Source organism: Geotrypetes seraphini, chromosome 5, assembly GCF_902459505.1.
Source record: "Geotrypetes seraphini chromosome 5, aGeoSer1.1, whole genome shotgun sequence".
NCBI lineage: Eukaryota > Metazoa > Chordata > Amphibia > Gymnophiona > Dermophiidae > Geotrypetes > Geotrypetes seraphini.
In genome coordinates this window covers 80292585-80312968 of record NC_047088.1, presented here as the reverse complement: position 1 = coordinate 80312968, position 20384 = coordinate 80292585, and the positions used below count along the sequence as shown (strand labels likewise).

The window sequence follows — 20384 nt, the reverse complement described above, 5'->3', positions numbered from 1 at the left end:
GATAACACCTGTTACGGTAAGTAACTGTGCTTTATCCCAGGACAAGCAGGCAGCATATTCTTAACACATGGGTGACCTCCAAGCTAACAGAGAGGGAGGAGGGATGGTTGGCCATTAGGAAAATAAATTTTGTAACACAGATTGGCCGAAGTGTCCATCCCGTCTGGAGAAGGCATCCAGACAGTAGTGAGTAGTGAACGTGTGAACTGAGGACCAAGTGGCAGCCTTGCAGATTTCCTCGATGGGCGTGGAACGGAGGAAAGCCACAGAAGCAGTCATAGCTCTGACCCTGTGGGCCTTGACAGCACCTTCCAGTGAGAGACCGGCCCGAGCGTAACAGAACGCAATACAGGCAGCAAGCCAATTGGAAAGCATCCGTTTAGAGACAGGACGACCTAGACGGTTAGGATCGAAGGTCAGAAAGAGCTGAGGGGACGAGCGGTGAGCCCTGGTACGGTCAAGGTAGTATGCAAGGGCACGCTTACAATCCAGCGTGTGCAACGCCTGTTCCCCAGGATGGGGTTTAGGGAAAAAGACAGGCAACACAATGGACTGGTTGAGGTGAAAAGCCAAGACCACCTTGGGAAGGAATTTAGGATGGGTACGCAGAACCACCTTGTCATGGTGAAAAACAGTGAACGGTGGATCGGCGACCAGTGCATGCATCTCACTAACCCTCCTGGCAGAGGTGATGGCAATGAGGAAAAGCACCTTCCATGTTAGAAGTTTGAGCGAAGTTGTGGCAAGAGGCTCAAAAGGGGGTTTCATGAGGGCTGATAAAACCACATTCAGGTCCCAGACGACAGGAGGAGGCTTCAGAGGTGGTTTGACATTGAAGAGGCCTCTCATGAACCGGGAAACCAGTGGATGAGCCGTGAGAGGTTTTCCGAGGATAGGCTCATGAAACGCAGTGATGGCACTGAGGTGGACTCTGATTGAGGTAGACTTGAGGCCAGCGTCGGACAGAGAGAGCAAATAGTCCAGTACAGTTTCCACCGCTAATGAGGTGGGATCGTGATGATGCAGTAGACACCAAGAGGAGAACCTGGTCCACTTCTGATGGTAACATTGGAGAACTGCTCCAATGAACTGAAGTCGCTGTGTGGGAAGCAGATGTGACTTGGGGTAGTTGATCTCGAACCCCAGGAGATGGAGGAAAGAGATGGTGTGATGAGTGGCTTGTAGCACAAGTGGAGACGTAGGTGCTTTCACCAACCAATCGTCCAAGTAGGGGAACACCTGGAGGTTGTGAGACCTGAGGAAGGCCGCCACCACAATAAGGCACTTGGTGAACACCCTGAGCGATGAAGCGAGGCCAAAAGGTAGCACTTTGTACTGATAGTGACGGTGCTGTATCTGAAACCGTAGGTAGCGACGTGAAGTCGGATTGATTGGGATGTGAGTGTAGGCCTCTTTGAGGTCCAGGGAACATAGCCAGTCGTGTTGAGAGAGAAGAGGGTAAAGCGTGGCAAGGGAGAGCATTCTGAACTTCTCCTTGACCAGACACTTGTTGAGGTCCCTGAGATCGAGGATGGGACGAAGGTCTCCTGTCTTCTTGGGAACCAGGAAGTAGCGGGAGTAGAATCCCCGACCCCTTTGGTCCGGAGGCACCTCTTCGATGGCATTGAGAAGAAGGAGGGATTGGACCTCCCTCAGGAGGAAGGGGGTTTGGGAGGAGTGAGAAGCAGACTCTACGGGAGGATTGTCTGGTGGAAGAGTCTGGAAGTTGAGAGAGTAGCCGTGGCGAATGATGTTGAGGACCCATTGGTCTGATGTGATGACCTCCCAACGGCTGAGGAAGATTTGGAGGCGACCTCCGATAGGCTGAGGAAGAGGCAATGATGATGGGAGACTGGCTATGCCCTGGAGGAAAAAGTCAAAAGGGCTGAGATGGTTTTGACGGAGGGAGAGGCTTGGCAGGTTGGTGAGACTGTGAGCGAGCCTGAGATTGATGCTGTTGACGAGGTCGGCGAGGCTGCTGTTGAGGCGGGTTGAGAGGTCTGGCCGAGAACCTGCACTGGTATGAAGACTGCTGTCTGTAGGTGCGAGCAGGTGGAGTCTTCTTTTTAGGTTTAATCAGAGTGTCCCACCTGGTCTCATGTGCTGAGAGTTTCTGGGTTGTTGAGTCCAGGGACTCTCCGAAGAGTTCATCACCCAGACAAGGTGAGTTAGCCAGGCGGTCCTGGTGGTTAATGTCCAGGTCAGAGACTCTCAGCCATGCCAAACGTCGCATGGCCACCGCCATAGCAGATGCGCGAGAGGTCAGCTCAAATGAGTCGTAGATGGAGCGAACCATGAATTTCCTGAGTTGGAGGAGGCTGGAAATATGTTGCTGGAAAAGAGGGACCTTACGTTCAGGAAGGTATTTCTGTAAGGAGGAGAGCTGTTGCACCAGATGCTTCATGTGTTTGGAGTATGGCCGCAATGCGGTCGTCCAGGGGAGGCACCGGTACCACTTTTTTCTTCTTCGGTACCATAGGTGCCGCTCTACGCTCCGGCGATGAATTCATGGCATCCTTCCGCCACTAATCCCTCTATCCTTCCTCGCCCAAACGCCTGCTACCACCAGATCCGCCCACAGACATAAACTATCCTTCCCCTCTCTACGTGGCATCCCCCACGCAGGCAAACTGGGAAGATCCCTCCTCTCCAAAATCACGGGCCTTTGGAACGATCTCACTATCCCGCTGCGGAACCTGGGCTCCCTCCAACTGTTCCGGAAACAACTGAAAACCTGGCTTTTCTCTAATATATAACATCTCCTTCTTATCTCCCCTCTTTTCATATGCCCTTGTAGACTCTCTCTCCCCTCTCTTCTTGTATTTTTAAGCTTTGTAAACCGTGTCGAGCTCCGCTTCCGTGGAGATGATGCGGTATATAAACTTAAGGCTTAGTTTAGTTTAGTTTAGTTTAGTTTAGAGAAGTGGAAGGTGTAGTTGTTGGCTCTATTGGCTAACATGGCATTTTGGAAAAGGCGCTTACCAAATTTATCCATGGTTTTTCCCTCTCTGCCAGGAGGGGTAGAGGCATATACACTGGAACCCTGAGATTTTTTCAAAGTAGATTCCACCAGGAGGGACTTGTGGGGCAATTGAGATTTATCAAACCCTGGGATTGGAATAACCCGGTACAAGCTATCCAGTTTACGAGGGGCTCCAGGAACCGTGAGGGGAGCTTCCCAGTTTTTATAGAAAGTTTCCCGTAAGATGTCGTGGACGGGCAACTTCAGAAATTCTTTGGGAAGTTGCTCAAAGTCTAGGGCATCGAGGAAAGCCTGAGACTTTTTAGAGTCGGACTAAAGGAAAGAGCTGCTGACATCTCCCTAAGGAATTTGGAGAAAGAGGATTGCTCTGGTTTGGAGACGGTGTCGGTCATGGAGGGTTCTTCGTCGGTTGACGAAGCGTCCTCCTCGGTACCGTGAGGGGAGTCTTCCCACAAATCTGGGTCCCTAACGTCGGGGTGCGTACGTTTGGACATTGGTGTGGAGGGCTCGGCATGGCGGGTCTTTGAAAGAGATTTGCCTGAGCGCACCGAGGCGGTACCGGGTGAGGAAGACCGATGTCGTTCCTGGGACCGGACAGGGTCGGCAGCATCACGGGTATGTACTGTACGTGTTTCTGCCAAGAGCACCGGCATGGAAGTATTAATCGGTACCGAGGGGGTCGACACCGATGGGACAGTGTGAGGCTCGGACCGGGCCCGTACCGGAAGGTGCGGTGCCAGCAACGCCGGCAACAGTTGTTGGAGCTGTTGTTGCAGCTGCTCCTATAACTGTGTTTGGAGTATGGGCGCGATGCGGTCGTCCAGGGGAGGCACCGGTACCGCTTTTTTCTTCTTCGGTACCATAGGTGCCGCTCTATGCTCCGGCGATGAGGAGGCCGATGATGAGGCACTCACCGAGATCGGAGCGGAGCGTTTGCGGGGCCGGTGCGGTGCCGGGAGGGCCGGTGTCGCAACCGTGGCAGGAGGGCGCTCAAGGGAAGTGGGAGGCTTCTTAGGCGGCTTACCTGGGCCCAACGACCCCAAGGAAGGGTCCGGTGGTGTTGATGTCGTCGGTGCCGACTTTTGTGGTGCCGTCGACGTCGCAGCCGGTTCCATGGCAGATCCGGTACCAAACAAAATATTTTGCTGGATCTGCCGATTTTTCAAAGTACGCTTTTTAAGCGTAGCACAGCGGGTGCAGGTGTCAGCCCGATGCTCTGGACCCAAGCACTGGAGGCACCAATTGTGTGGGTCGGTGAGGGAGATCGGGCGTGCACACCGCTGGCACTTCTTAAAACCCGGTTGAGGGGGCATGAATGGAAACATGGCCTCCGCAAAATCGAACCCGGAGGCCTGTATGGTGGCAACAGGCCCCGCCGGGGCCGGCCTGAAAAAATAAGGAAAACTCGACGAGTTTTTTTTTTTGAAAACAAAAATAAAGGGAATCCGATTAGAAAAAGGAAACAAAAGTGAAAAAATACGCGAGCGGGAAGGCAAAAATTAGTTTTTCAACGGCCGTTGAAAACACATGCGTCTTCTTCGCTCCGCGGAAATGAAGAAACTGGGGACCACGCTCTCCTCCGTCGGGCGGGAAGGCACTCGCGCATGCGCGGTGCGGCCAACTAGAACTTTCTAGTTAAAAAGGTCCGTACCGGGGCTCCGTCGGTGACGTCACCCATGCGTTAAGAATATGCTGCCTGCTTGTCCTGGGATAATAGCCTTTATGCTTGCCGGTGGTACATAAAAAATTTAATTTAAGCCTGATGCAAGACTGCAAATGTTAACAATAACCAGGATAGATAAGTTGAAAACCAGGACTAGCCAAAAGTCTTTCTCGTTGAAAAAGATTTCTCTGATCTACTGTACATGTGTTATTCATTAAAGCACTTTTCTAAAAGTGTGTTCGGTTGTCCTGCAACATACCTTGGATGGCACTTCTTCGGATAACATTTTCTGTCACCTAAAAGTGAAAAGAGAAAAATTTTACACACAAGTCGGTTCACATCTCTTCCCTCTTTCTCCATTTTTTTCAAAGAGGGGCTGTAATTGTCTGCTCAACTTAAGGGAATGAAAACATAACTTTGAACTCAGTTATGTTTCTTTTTCTATTTTCAGAATTTTATTTTAATTGAAATGATATTTATAATACAAGGAACATATAAAGTGAAAAAAGGAAAACTACAAATAAAGGTGCCCTTTTACTAAGGCGCGCTAAACGATTTAGCACATGCTAATCAATTTAGCACGCGCTAAGGCCCTCTTTTACTAAGGTGCGCTAACCGATTAGCGCACGCTAAACATTAATGCATGCATGTTAGTCTATGGATGTGTTAGCGTTTAGCGTGTGCTAATCGGTTAGCGCACCTTAGTAAAAGAGGGGGTAAATCAATTAGTGCACGCTAAATTGGTTAGTACACCTTAGTAAAAAGGACCCCAAAATTTTATAAGCAATAATGTTTCTTCAAGTCCACATCTAGAAGAACACATGACCAAAACCTAGAAAGCCAAATTAAAAAGAAAACAAGAAAATTTGTTAAAGTGAGAAGTACAAGCCAAATTTTAATAGATGGAACTTACTAAATTTTCCCCAAGAAGAACAAACAGGAACCCTACTACCTGAAGGGTCTCCAACTGGTTTTCCAGTCTGAAAACTTTCAAACTGTAAGGTGTCCAAAAAAAAAAAAAAAAAAGATTCTCATAGTTCACCAGACACAAGGAAATTTAAGAAAAATTGTAGCTCCCATTTAGATTTTAATTGCAAAAAAGCTTTCCTTCATAATTGTGTTGGCCTAGACCTAGAGACATCTAGAAATAAGAGAATCACCAGCCCACAGAACAAAAGATTTTATTTATAGGAAAATAAACTCTCAAAATTACCAATTACTGGGGTCCTTTTACTAAGGTGTGCTAGCTGTTTTAGCACACGATAAATATTAGTCTGCATGCAAAAGATTCACGCAGATGTTCGTCGTAATCCCTTACTCTGTTGTTCGATGATCGCTGTGAGAGTGACTCTCACATATGCACAGCTGGCAGGGGAAGTCTGAACAGCTGAGAGGCAGGGGAAGCCCCAAAAAGCAGCCTCCTGCCACTCAACTGTTTGGGACAGGAAACCCTTTTTTTTAATGGGCACAGATGCTGTGCATATTACACATGTACAATATCTTTCCCATTAAAAAGAAAAAAAAAAGCGCACCCCTCCCCCACCAATGACAGCCATCCCTGACAAACCGGCACCATGGACCAGCCCCTAACCTGCGCCAGTGAAAATGGCAGGAGTGATGCCCACTCCCTCCTGCCACTGAAGGCCCACTCCCATATCGGGCACCCCCCAAAACATCCCCTACCCTCCCCATTTCCCCCTTAAAAAAGGCTGGAGGGATGCCCACTCCCTCCTGCCATCGGAGGTGCCCCGAAACCCCCCTCCAATCCCCTCCCTCGTACCTTTTTAGAGAAGTTGGAATGGAAGGGAAGCTCAGTCCATCGTAGGCCCACCAGTTCAAAATGGGCCTTTCTCTCCCCAGTATATCATGTAATGCACTGGGAGGGGCCTAAGGCCCTGATTGGCTAGATGACATCTGAGCCAATCAGGGCCTTTGACTCCTCCCTCTGTATATCAGGGCCTTAGACTCCTCTCCCTTGTATCCGGTGGCAGGTGGGAGTGTGCATCCCTCAAACCTTTTTTTTTTGGGGGGGGGTGGGAAGGGGGAGGGTAGGGGATGTCTGGGGGAGCGCCTGGCACAGGAGTGGGCATCCCTCCTGCCATACTGAAGCTAAATAAAACACAATCCACGAATCAGTTTCAGCCAGCACCAGAACTGAAACAAAAAATGTCCCGTTGCCATCGCTATCGCTCGACTTCTTTTCCATTTGAGCCAGCCTCCCACCCCCGGAAAGAAAACCTGGACCGACCACCAGGTGGTCTAGTGGCAGGAGCATCCCGTGTTATTCCTGCCCCTGGTGGCTTCGCATTTAAAATGTCGACTGCAACTTCCTGTGGCAGCCTCGCAAGACTGACATGGGAGGTCATGGACACCATTTTGAAGTTAGGAATAGCATAAGCAGGTGCAAGTCTTCATGGAAGTGGAGGTTGACAGAAACATCAGCTGTAACACTGTAGAACAGCTGCATGGATGAAAAGGTAGGCTTCAGGATGCTAACTGAGCCATTGTCACAGAAGGTTTGATAATAAGTATGTTTTAGGTGGGCTGTCCATGGCAATGATATAGCCAGTTGCATGTCATTACCATGTGAAAATGAGTAGAAAAAAACCACACATTTTATGTTTTATTGTTCGCTGGTAATAGTGCTCACTATGTGGAAAGAAAGTACAATTTTGGAGAAAGAAGGCACACTATTCCCTACCAGTGGAGATACCATGTATGCATGAATGATTGCAAATCTGTACAAGCATGGGTGCCCTATCAGGAAAAGAGCGCATCCTCTCTCTGAAGTAGTGCACCCTCTTTCTACATACAGTAGTTCACACTATTTCCAAGGAGTGCACACTATTGGATAAAATGAAAATTCCCATAAACGACATGGGAAATAATACAAAATGAAAAATCTCCGCCTGCCCTTCCCTAATTTTGTTTTTTTTTAAAATTATCTTTGTATTGAGTTTTGATCATATACAATACAAGAGGAAGAATCCTCAAAGACAGATGATTACATTTATGGCAGACGTGTGTAGCCACTGAGCAACATGATATGTTTCAGAAAAAGAGGAACCGACGGAATGTTACGAGTCATGCCCTAGGGCCAGGGTGTTCAGTCTCTTTAGAGCTGAGTCAGCCTTTCAGAAGGATGAGTCTTGGAGTCTGTGTGCGTCTTTCTGCTGAGGATGTTTGCACTGTAATAGGCCCGAGACAAAAGGAAAATTCAAATGAAGAAAGCAGACAACCACTACAGTGCAAAATCTAATTTTGCCACAAAAGACTGCAAAAGGCCAGTCCTTTTAAAAAAATTAAAAAAAAAAGAGCAATAGAGAAAAAGACCTCAGCTAATAATTTTATAATCCTTTATCCACTACTACTACTATCAATTTCTAGAGCGCTACAAGATGTACACTGTCCCAACACTATTTGAAGACTTGGAGACTCATTTTCAAAGCACATAGATGTACAAAGTTACGTATGTCACTATGTAAGGCTATGTGTTTTGAAACTGAGCACCTTAACAAGTGTAAATTGTTGAAAAAAACTCCATACTCATAATTCAAATAATTATTTAAAAAATTGTAGATATAAAAACAAAGACGTGAAGGCCATTTATCATCGTAAATCATTTAGGGGCCTTATACTAAACTGTGGTAAGTGCTTACCGAAAATATTAAACAAGCTGACCGTGGGATATGCGCTGCCATCCCATGGTAAATTTGACTTATTCGCAAATGTGTATTTATTTATTTAATTTGTTTTCTACCGCATTCTTCCCAACAAGCCTAATTTGCCATAGTTACAACACAAGTCCTTTCAATACAAGTTTTTATCCTATACAACATTGTGTGCTAAAATAATTTCTCCTAATTTTCTCTAAGGGGACATGTTTGGGGAGTGGCTGTGACAACGCTAACCAGATGGTGCGTGAGGCATTGTCACATGCTAATTGATTAGCACAGCATTAGCGCAGGATCTTTACCGCCTATAAAATAAGTGTCAGCAAAGACTCCTGCAGCAACTTTGTTTAATGGTTGCGCACCAATGGCAAGATTAGACATTGCGATATATTATCTAATCTTATGATTAGTTGCAGCGTTATTGGAAACTGAATCATCATGTTGTTGAGAATGATAAACGTTTGATTTTAATATATTAACTTGATAGCTAAAAATAAAACAAAGAGCTGTGATTCAATAAAGAATATTATTATTTTCATCACAGAGTCCTAGTGATTTTCTCCCTATTAGTAAATTTATAAAAGACCATAAGGGAGTAATGGCAACTTTCGGGTGGTCATCGAAGTCTGGCCTGACTGAAGATCGCATTTCCACTTTATTGTCAAGTACTCGTTTATTTGAGTCTGGCGAACCGGATATGAGTAACACATGGGAAGAAACCAAGCTTTTACATAAGGCACTTATTAGAAATCAGCTTCACTCAGCGGCGCTGGTTGAATACTGCCATACTATGAGAGTTCCTCGTGGTTTAAGACTATATAAAGAACCGAGGTTCCAAGAAAATGTGGAGTACATTAAAAACTGGAATGAGACGTTAACTAGATGTTCTGTGGATCTTATGCTCCTTACAATTGATGCTCTGGCCCCCATTATAGAAATACAACAGACAGAGTTAAATAATAAGTTGGATCAGATGAAACAACAGGAATCTGATGAGGATTTCAAAAAATCATATGAAGAACATATTTCTACAATGGATAAATATAAAATGGAACAGAGGCAATTTAAAATTAAGAAGTTCCGTCGGGACGAAATGGACTTTACCAAAGGGTACGTCTACCCATGGATGAATCGAAACATCAAGACTAAACGACAACGTAAAAATATCAACACTAAAAAAGTCGGTTTTTCTTTATCCACAAGTGATTCATCGTCAGACAATGAGAATAAGATCCCCAATTCATCCAAATCACCATCTTTACAAGGATTTAATGAATTATCTGAATCTTTTTTACGCATACCATCAGTGGAACCTTCAAAGAAAGAATCATCCAGAATAGAGACCAGAAGTGCCAACAAGCACAAGAAATAGTATCTACCACCAAGAAAGGAATATTTAATTTATCATCAAGGAACCTCAATAAACAGGAAATAGAACTGTTATCTAGGGGGTTATCCTTTGTACCCAGCATTAAGTATGATAGTTTTGATATGCATACATGTTTGAGTAGATTTTTTAGAACATTGAAACTTAAGGCGTTTTTTCAAAATAGTTCTTTAGCTGTGAATGATGATACTCTACCTGCGGGCCTATCTTGTAAGTCTTCGTGGCTCCCCCCTGGTCCCCCTGATCCTGTAGTTACTACTTTTGAAAGATTAGTATTAAGAGAAGTTAAAAACTTAGAAACTCAGAATATTAGATGTAATTCTACTATTTCTTCAGATCAGATTAAGATCATTCAGGATTTACAAAATGATCAAACTATAATTATACATAGGGCCGACAAAGGGGGTGGGATAGTCATTCAGGACTATATAGATTATCAAAGAGAAGCCCTTAGTCAATTACATGATACTACTTATTACACTGTATTATTGGAAGACCCCACTAATGCTATCAAACAAAAAGTAGACCAGTTAGTTCAATCAGCCAAGAGTGAAGAATTGATTTCATTTAAGGAATTGCGTTTCTTGACCAATAATTATCCGAGGACACCACACATATACTTTATCCCCAAAATACATAAATCTAGCACTCATCCCCCCGGTCGTCTGATTGTAGTGGGTATTGATTCAGTATTGGAACCACTGTCCAGATACCTTGATGGGTATTTGAAGAAATTTGTTCCATATGCTGAATCATACATTAGGGATTCGTCCCATTTTTTACAAATAATTGACCGATTGTGTCAACAGCCGTTACCCAATAACAGCATCTTGGTGACAGCTGATGTTATGGCACTGTACACAAACGTCCCCCAGCAGGCAGCTATGACTGTTGTGGAATCTGCATCTTCTAAATTGGACATAACAGAGTCTAAAAAACATTTTCTTTTACAATTGGCTGAAGTGGTTATTTTTAACAACTACTTCAAGTTTGAAAATACTCTTTATTTACAAACTAAGGGTGTAGCAATGGGGGCAGCAGTTGCCCCCACTATAGCCTGCCTCTACATGTCCAACTTTGAGGAGACGTTTGTGTACGGTTCCAACCATTTCTGTCACGTAAGATGCTGGAGGCGTTTTATTGATGATGTGTTTTTTGTGTGGACTGGTGGAGAGGAGGAGCTTGATGAGTTTCTTATTGAAATTAATCAGAGGGACCCTAATATTAGATTTACATATAAGAAGGATAGGGCCCGTATATCATTTTTGGACATCATTCTTTATATTCATGATCGGGCTATCTCCACCAGTCTACACAAAAAACCATCTGACCGCAATACTCTCCTCCAGTATCAAAGCTTTCACCCTCGTTCACTTAAAAACAGCATTCCAGTGGGCCAATTTCTTCGCATACGCCGAATTTGTTCAGATGAAACTGAATTTAATAATCAAGCTAAAGATTTGTATTACAAATTTGTTGAACGTGGTTATCCTAAACAAATTATCAAAAGAGCGTGGAAGCGAGCCAAGAACTGTCACCGCTCTTGGCTTATGCAACCAACAGAGAAGGATAATGTCTCTCATACGGTGTGTGTTTTACCATTTACTAATAATAGTAATGCTATTAGAAAAATAATTTTAAAATATTGGCCCATTGTCCAATACCATTCTTCATTCAGAGATACACCTAAATTTGCCTTTACTAGGGCCAGTAACTTGGGTGAAAAGCTTAGACACAGGAGGCGACCTTATTGCAGACAAAGATTGTCAGCTCATAAACCTTGTGGTCATTGTAGTACTTGTAACTTTATATGGAGTCAACCCTTTATATTTATCCCAAATTCACAGGGTAAGAAGTTTGATCTCATTACGGGCACCAACTGTGATTCCCAGGGAGTTGTATACTGCGTGATCTGCCCCTGCGGTTTACTGTATATTGGCCAAACTAGCAGAAAAATTAAAACTCGTCTTGTTGAACATCTCAGCAATATCCGCAGAGGCAGAGAGTCCGCCCCCCTGGTTGATCACTGGTTAAGGCAGGATCATTCATTACAAGATCTTAAATATACAGTGCTTATCCACATTGATCAATATGAAGGAGATATATGTAAACTTTTATTGCAGAAGGAACAGCGTTTTATTTACAATTGGAATACCTTATCTCCTGATGGTTTAAACTCAGAAATCGAGTGGTTAAACATGTAGGTGTATGTGTGGTGCCCTCGGATTTAACGCCACTTCCGCTGCTTTAATTGCAGCATTTTAACTAGCCGAGTGTATTAGTGCTTGCGTATGTATTTAAATCCGGAAGTTAGAGCGACTTTAGCCAGTCCCTCTTCCGGTGCCGTTCCCCGATGTAGCTTGCCTGAAAAGGTATGTTTAACAAACTTTACATAGATAACAGAGAAGTTTCAATATTTGATAGATGATTGGTGAGATTCAGTTATAATATTGAATGTGTATTTGATTGATTGCTGGAATGTTTTTAACGTTAGCTTGTTTTTACCTAGACCCCTCCTGACAAAGAAAACGAAATCTGGGTCGGGGGGCCAGGCATTGAAGTAAAAAGCACTTGGCACTTTTTCTAGCACTTTAAGAGCACTTCAGCACATTATATATAAAAGATTTTTTGCACAATTTGTATTTTTGCACAGTCCATTGACGCTGCTATTGATTTTTACAATTATTCCGCCATGGGCGCGGTAAAAAGTTGGACTTTTTAGACATTGCGATATATTATCTAATCTTATGATTAGTTGCAGCGTTATTGGAAACTGAATCATCATGTTGTTGAGAATGATAAACGTTTGATTTTAATATATTAACTTGATAGCTAAAAATAAAACAAAGAGCTGTGATTCAATAAAGAATAAGATTAGCACATGGCCATTAATTGGGAAAATGGAAATGTCAGCCATTTTTCTGGCTGTGGTACAAGTGACCTTAGTGTGCGGGAAAGTCTAAAGCCACTTTTGTCATGGCATTAGTAAAAGGATAGCACGTCACAGGTCATTTGGTTCTTTTAATTTCATTTTCCAGCGATGTTCTTTTCATTGTTCTCATTGTGAGTCGATGTGCAGCAGTGCCGGCATTTTCTCTCCACATTTGGTAAGTTCAAAACACATTACCTTTTTTAATATAAGAATTACAACTCATGACAAATGGAGTATTCTTAAAGACTGTAAAGCAAAGCGGAGAAACAGCACAATGGTAACTACAGCATTCTGAAAGACAGTGCAATAATTGCAGAAATGGTCCATGCTTCAGTGAATGACCCCGCCAAATGTAAACTATATGGTGTTCCACAAATCGCGTTATTTGATTTATATTTTGTGTGCCCATATCTTGCAAAGTTAAACATTTTGTTTTTGTTTGTTTTTTTAAAAAAAGGGTTTCTTAAGGTTTGTTGTTCAGCAAATTGCTCCGTTGCTACGTCAACATAGGTCTTTGCGTTATCAGTTGCCTTGCTCCTATATTTTGTAATGTTTGCATTTTGGCTGGATACTTTTTTAAATTTTTACCGGTATGTTATTTTAACTTGTCCTTTCTTCTTTTTTTATTGCAATGTTTTTCTTGTTGTAAAGTTCATTCAATCTAATGAGACTTGCTCTTTATTTGCTTTTGGTTTCAAATGTCAGCTACAGCCTTCATTTGGTGCATATGTGCCTGTTTCCATAGTTTGCATTCTTTACATGCTTCCTGATTTAACACTTTCTCTGATTGTCAGTCTTAAATCAAGGACCCTATTTTCCCTCTATTGCTCTTCAAGCTCACTGGCACTTTATCGTGTGATTGGCTCTCTAATTGGGGATATAGTCTTCCTGCATTACTACCTTTTGTCCCATCACACTCCTTTTAACATTCACCCATTTATTTTACTTTTCATTGTCCAATGTCTGTCACAAGTTCTCCAAAGGGTCCGTTTCATACCAATGTGGACAGTATTTTTGAAGAAATAAAATGAAGATTTTGAACATTGGTTGTCTCCACAGCTTCTGTTTTGATTAGTAAAAGGACCCCATAGAATCATATCAAAGATCCCACCATAATACATAATAATTTCAGTCCAATTTCACCAATAACAAAACTTATCCGGAAACATCTAGTAGATTGTACAAAAATTTCCCATTTCGTTAACTGGCTACCTCAGCTATTTCTCTACTGCATAGGCAAGGAGAAAAAAGATATTTTTAAGTCCTTTCCAAAAGTTTATGAGAAATGTGATTTGTCATGGGATAGTAAATTCTGAATTTTGCCTATTGGATTGGTGCATTTGAACCCAAGAGGTCAACACAACCTTTTATAAGCAAATTCCACAAAGTTGTTCCTTTGGAGCAACTTGTACAGTTTACTGCAAATAAACATGAGACAAACTGGAACCATGGATTCTGAAGCGTCCAGAATCACTGGTATAGTGAGGCAGAATAGGGGAGCAGACCACTCCCGGGTGTCAACTTGGCGGGGGTAAAGCATCTCTCCTGTTCCCTCCCCCAGCAATTAGACAAGTCTCTGAAAGGACCCCTACCCCACCACTATATCTTCAAATCATCACCGATATCGAGCAGGCTATCCTATCCGCTCCTTGTGCCAGCTTCGGCCCTCATTCTTACATCACTTCCTATTAGTGGGACCAGGAACTGGCATTAGAAGGAAGGCAGTCAACACGAGCAGCAGGTATGACAGCCTGCTCACCGTCGGCAAAGATGTGATGGGTGAGGGGTGACATGGTAAAGTCACAGCGGCAGGGAAGAACAGCCCCCTTCCCCAACACCAACCCCCCTCGCTATGTCACTGTCCACAGTTATTCTGTGGTCTTGACTATCATTGTTCAGTGCTACCACAGAGAGGCTTTGGTCAGCCATGGTCCACTTCTCCATCAGAATGACCATCTAATAAAGAACCCTTAAACAATAAGGACATACTTCAATACAATGAATAATCATGTGCATAGTGCAGAAATGATTTACTAATGTTCATATGAGAAAATCCAGCAAAGATGAGAAGAGATGAAACATACAATAAATAAAAATCTCCCCAAAAGCATGAGCCAGCAGGCGAAGGGATGCAAAATCACTAAATGCTGATAGAACTTCAAGGAAATACTAAGACTGAGACCAGCAGAACAGATATACAGTGGAACCTTGGTTTATGAGCATAATTCATTCCAGAAGCATGCTCGTAAATCAAATTGCTCGTATATCAAAGCGAGTTTCCCCATATGAAGTAAGGGAAACTCACTTGATTCGTTTCCCCCCACCCCCCCGAGGCCACCGGTGCTGCTCCACCCCCCCCCCCCCGAGAACCGGCATCGCCCCCCCCCTCCCGTGATCCAGCATCCCCCACCCACAATCCCTTACCCCAATCTGGCACCGGCACCAGCACCAGCACCAATGCACAGGACATGCTGATGCCCGAAGATCCTGCCTTTTGCCTGCGAATGCTCAAGGCCTTCTAGTTCTTGCTCTCTCCGAGATTCTCGATCTCCGAGAATCTCGGCGACAGTGGAAGCCAGAAGGCCTTGAGCATGCACAGATGCTCACGGCCCAGCCCAGGCAAGAGGCAGGATCTTCAGGCACCAGCACGTCCTGTGCGTTGGTGCTGGTGCCAGATCGGGATAAGGGATTGTATTTGGGCGCGCGGGCGGGGAATGCCGGATCATGCCGGGGGGGGGGGGGGAGGGGGCTCACAAATCAAGTCAACGCTCGATTTGTGAGGCACGATTTGCGAGAATGTTTTGCTCGTCTTGCAAAACACTTGCAAACCGCGTTTGACTGTTTGACTCGCAAACTGAGGTTTGACTAATTCATAAATTTCAGCAACCAGACACCGACACAATGTAGCACATCCTAGATAATGCTTCAAAGTGTTGCTTTGCTTTCCTCACTGCAACTGTCTGACTTTGGTGAACACAAGTTGCTACAGTTTCAACTTGTTATACATAGCAGAGCTCTCAAAATATGTAAGAAAATGCTTCTTAAATATTATTTCCGTCTCAGAAAAGACCGCAGGAACAAGTCTCAGTTCCCTCCTGGAAGATGTTCATCATTCTACCCTTTGTAAGCTCAATACATTGTTCAATACATGGAGCAGAATAAGCAGAATAGATGAGCAAATGAAGGGAAGGCAATGAAGAAACAGTACAATGCTATGCTTTTTAGCACTTTATTTAAGGAGGGCAGTTGGGAAGAACTACAGATAATTGTGGGATGTTCTTGGCCTTATTTGCACTATACAGTCTCCATATATGAGAGCTGTAGGGCAGTAATACTCAGGTAAGATTTGCTTTGACATGCAAGGCTTACACAGACCCTTTTTGTTTGACAAAAATCAGCGTATTAAGCAAAGGAAACTCCAAACTTCAGCTAATGATGTTACCTTGATAACCTTACACTGATCCTTTGACGACAACTGTTGAAAAGCCTTTGGCCAGTACCAATCAGAGTAGCATCAAATGCAGATGAACATCTAGTGATAGGTACCCTATTGGGGTGGGGGTTAAGAGCATTTGTTTATCTCATAATAGAAATGGAAGTAAAGTATATTTGCTGGTATGAGAAAAGAATCTTAAACACATACAATATTAATAACAGTCTGGATTTCCCAGGTGGGAAAGTTATTAACTCATGTGAACGATAATGGAATCAAGATTACATGAGACATGTTTCTAGTTTAGTAGGAGTTATCCACCAATGAAATAAACAACTGCATAATAAAAGATTAATTCTGCTATCTGAAATAGTTTTCAAAAATGATTCAACCAGCCTTGATACCTGCAAGATAACAAATTGGACACAACTGTCATAATTATTTAATATGAACAAAGTTTAAGAATCTATCCCCCCTCCCCCTATCATAAAAGCGCAGAAGAGGATTTTATTGCCGGCTGGCATGCTGAATGTTCTGTGTTGCTCCGATACGCAAAGGAACTCTATGACCGTTAGAGCAGTGCAGAGGATTTAAGCATGTTGGCCCGCACTAAAAAAAACTCTTCTCGCTTTTGTAAAAGTGTTTGGGGATGGGGGTATAATTGACTAGGCTCCGATTGAGCTTTAGGATTCTCCATGTTCATCAACCATTTTAATGGATTTGAGCTATTTTCTCACTCTTGATTGACAGAACTCCTAGCCAAAAGATAGATAGGGAGGATCACTGGAGTGGGCAGACTTGATGGGCCGTGGCCCTTATCTGCCGTCTATTTCTATGTATGTTTCTATGTAATACCCCTACCTTTTTGTCCTACTCTGTCTTTGCGGTATAGCTTGTATCCCGGTAGCACAGTGAGGGAAGCCATGGGCATTAGTCAAACATTGACAGAGGATGGATAAGAGATCCTAAGTGCTTGTTCCATGCTTTCTTGAATTTAGATACAAACTTTGTCTCTACCACCTCCTCTGGGAGGCCATTCCATGCATCCACCACCCATTTTGTAAAGATATTTTTCCTCAGTAGTAATCTAAGAAAATACTTTTTGGAAAAGGTGGTGAATAAATGGAATGGCCTCCTGGTGGAGGTAATGAAGACAGATTTTATCTAAATTCAATAAAATGTTGGACAAGCTTGAGCTTGTATAGGTTTGTGCAATTCACAAATGGAAGATTAGATTAGATTAGGATCTCTTAGGAAGAGGGAAATAGTGGATGGTATGGATGGGCAGACAGAATAAAGCATTTGGTCTTTATCTGCCATCATTTTCTATCATTGGTTAATCTTAAAACATGATGAAAGCAGATGAACAATTATTGATCCCGGAGATTGGCTTTATATTTGAATATTGGCTTTATATTGGCTTTATATTTGAATATTTGAATGCCACAAAAGTTCACATCTAGCATGAGTCTACCCAAGGCACTGTCTGGCCTTCTGGGATTTTTCCTTCTAATACTCATCCTTACACATTTGTACACTTCAATGAGTGCATAGTTTATGCTAATCTTTAGCACTATTTGGTTTTTAGCATTTGAGAGCATGCCCTAAGGATTCTGGTTAAATCCTTGGGATATTTTGGAACATGACATAGTTGAACATTCAGTTACATATCTGTTTATTCATTCCAGCCCCCTCCTCTCCCCATCTGTCTCCAGACTCCGGTATACAAGAGAAAGCTGCCAGGACAAGGATCACAACCAGCTGTGGGCTCCCTGATGTCCACCCCCAGCCTTCCTCCTCTATCTCCTCTCTAGCAGCCTACTGTACAGTTTGTACCCTGCTGGAAGGTTCTTTGGCAGTTACAAAGTTCACCGTTTCCCTTTATTTTTTCAATTATTTAAAAAGAGAACCCCCACCCTCCAAGAAAACAGAACAACATTCTATTAAGGTTTGAGGATGAAATAAAGATTTAAATAAAAATAAACTAAATTAAATTAGTCCAATAAAATTAGTCCAATAAAAAAGGTATTAATTTTTTCCTTTACATTTTTGTTTTATTTCTATGTATTACCTTGAAGAGTGGACTAACATGGCCACCACACCATTTCACTCAATAAAAATTAATAAATACATACATACAAGGAGGAAAATGAAGCTATCAGTCATGGGTTTTGGGGCCCCTTTTTTCCACACCTATTTGTGACCTTAGTAAGAGGGATCGCATCCAGAAGGGAACAGAGATAGGGGGAGGTAGAGAGCACAGCTGAGAGCAGTCAGGGATGAATGCAGCTGATGTAGAAGAGATGAGAGCATCGCTGAGGGATCATCTGCCAGCCTCAACAGGGAGAACACAGCTGAGAGAACAGAGGCAGGGGAGAGTAAAGCTTAGGGAGCAGAGGCAGGAGAAAATGCAGCTGAGGGAGTCAAAGTAAGGAAAATAATTTCTTAGAAAGTACAAGCAGAAGATGGCACAGCTCATAGGAATACAGAAAGCAGCACACGAAGGGTATGCACTCTTTTGTTCTCCAATTCATGTGAATCATATCCCAATCCCGCTGCCTCAAATGCAGGGAAGAATGGCAGCACTGAGAACTTACCATAGTGATGTATGATTTAATGCTATTGACCAACTTGAGACAGGACTCATTAATTATCAACTCTTCCAGCTCAAAAACCGCAGGATCTGAAATTTCTTCCAGTCTGTTAATCAGCTGTAAACATTTCAGCTCCTCTGATGTGCCCTGCGTCTGTGTCTTCAACTGAAATGAAAACGTAAAAAAAACATAACTACATATTCTGAAAGACAGCATCTGGAGAGGTTTACAGCATCTTGGATGGGGCAATACTCTAACCAGCTGTACAGCATTAACATGTCAAATCAGCAAAAGTAAATTCACTGTAAAAAGCAGATCATGTAGGATCTGTGGTCAGGAAAAGTTAAAAAAAAGAAAAAAAGGGCAGGAATATGTTTCTCACCAATTTACTCTAACATAAACTCTCCCAGGCCTAGTGCAAGGGTTTTAGGCATTCTATGAGAACTTTCATTCTTGTGCTCCCTTCTCAGTTAAAGTTTAGACACTATCCTCCAGATTCTGTATAGGGAAAGGGATTGGGACTTGTATACCACCTTTTTGTAGTTATACAACCACATTCAAAGTGGTTTACATACAGGCGCTTCAAGTATTTTCCCTGTCTATCCTGGTGGGCTCACTATCTAATGTACCTGGGGCAGTGGAAGTTTTGGTGACTTGCTCAGGTCACAGGGAGTAGCATGGGGATTGAACCCACAACCTCAGGTTGCCGAGGCTGTAGCTCTCTGGAGGAGAGGAGAGAGGCAGGGGAGATATGATACAGATGTTTAAATACAGTATAACCTTGGATTGCAAGTACCGGTAACTTGGTTTGCAAGTGTTTTGCATGACAAGCAAAACATTTTATTAAATTTCAATTTGATGAACAATCAATGTCTTGCAATACAAGCACATATAGTATACACACAACACATCATCACAATTGAGCCAAAGGTTCTCTCTCTGACACTGCAAGGAGTGTAGTGATTGTTCTAAACAAGCGAGGTCTTGCAATACAAGTGGCAGATGAAGTTTAACATAGAAAAATGCAAAGTGATGCACCTGGGTAAGAAAAACAAGGAACATGAATATAAAATGTTAGGTGTGACACTGGGCAAGACCGAACAAGAAAGGGACCTGGGGGTACTGATAGACAGGACCCTGAAGCCGTCGGCTCAATGCGCAGCGGCGGCAAAGAAAGCAAATAGGATGTTGGGCATGATTAAGAAGGGAATCTCAAGTAGATCGGCGGACATCATAATGCCGCTTTACAGAGCAATGGTCAGACCACACTTGGAGTACTGTGTTCAACACTGGTCTCCCTACCTAAAGAAGGATATAACCCTACTGGAGAGGGTGCAAAGGCGAGCCACGAAGCTAGTTAAAGGTATCGAGAATTTGAGCTACAAAGAACGCCTCGGAAAACTGGGATTGTTCACCCTCGAGAAGAGAAGACTGCGAGGAGACATGATAGAGACTTTTAAAATACTAAAAGGTTTTAACAAAATAGAGCAAGAAACATCATTATTCACATTGTCAAATGTGACTCGGACAAGAGGTCATGGACTGAAACTAAGGGGCACCAGGCCCAGGACAAATATTAGGAAGTTCTGTTTCGCACAACGAGTGGTGGACGCTTGGAACGCTCTCCCTGAGGAGGTCGTGATGGAGACCAGCATTCTGGGATTCAAGAGCAAGTTGGATGCACACCTTCTTGCAAATCACAATGGGGGATACGAATA

The 20384-nt window shown here is 43.3% G+C and overlaps 1 protein-coding gene across 1 annotated transcript in view; it reads right to left on the bottom strand.

The window, feature by feature from the left end:
- Nucleotides 1-20384, bottom strand: part of LOC117360862 (tumor necrosis factor ligand superfamily member 10-like) — a 53789-nt gene that overhangs the window by 18136 nt on the left and 15269 nt on the right. Inside the window, exons 2-3 of the mRNA XM_033945383.1 lie at nucleotides 18670-18831; nucleotides 4906-4942 (exon numbers count right to left, since the gene is read on the bottom strand). Of these exons, the coding sequence (XP_033801274.1) occupies nucleotides 4906-4942; nucleotides 18670-18831 (199 nt within the window). The remainder of the gene's footprint in view (nucleotides 1-4905; nucleotides 4943-18669; nucleotides 18832-20384) is intronic.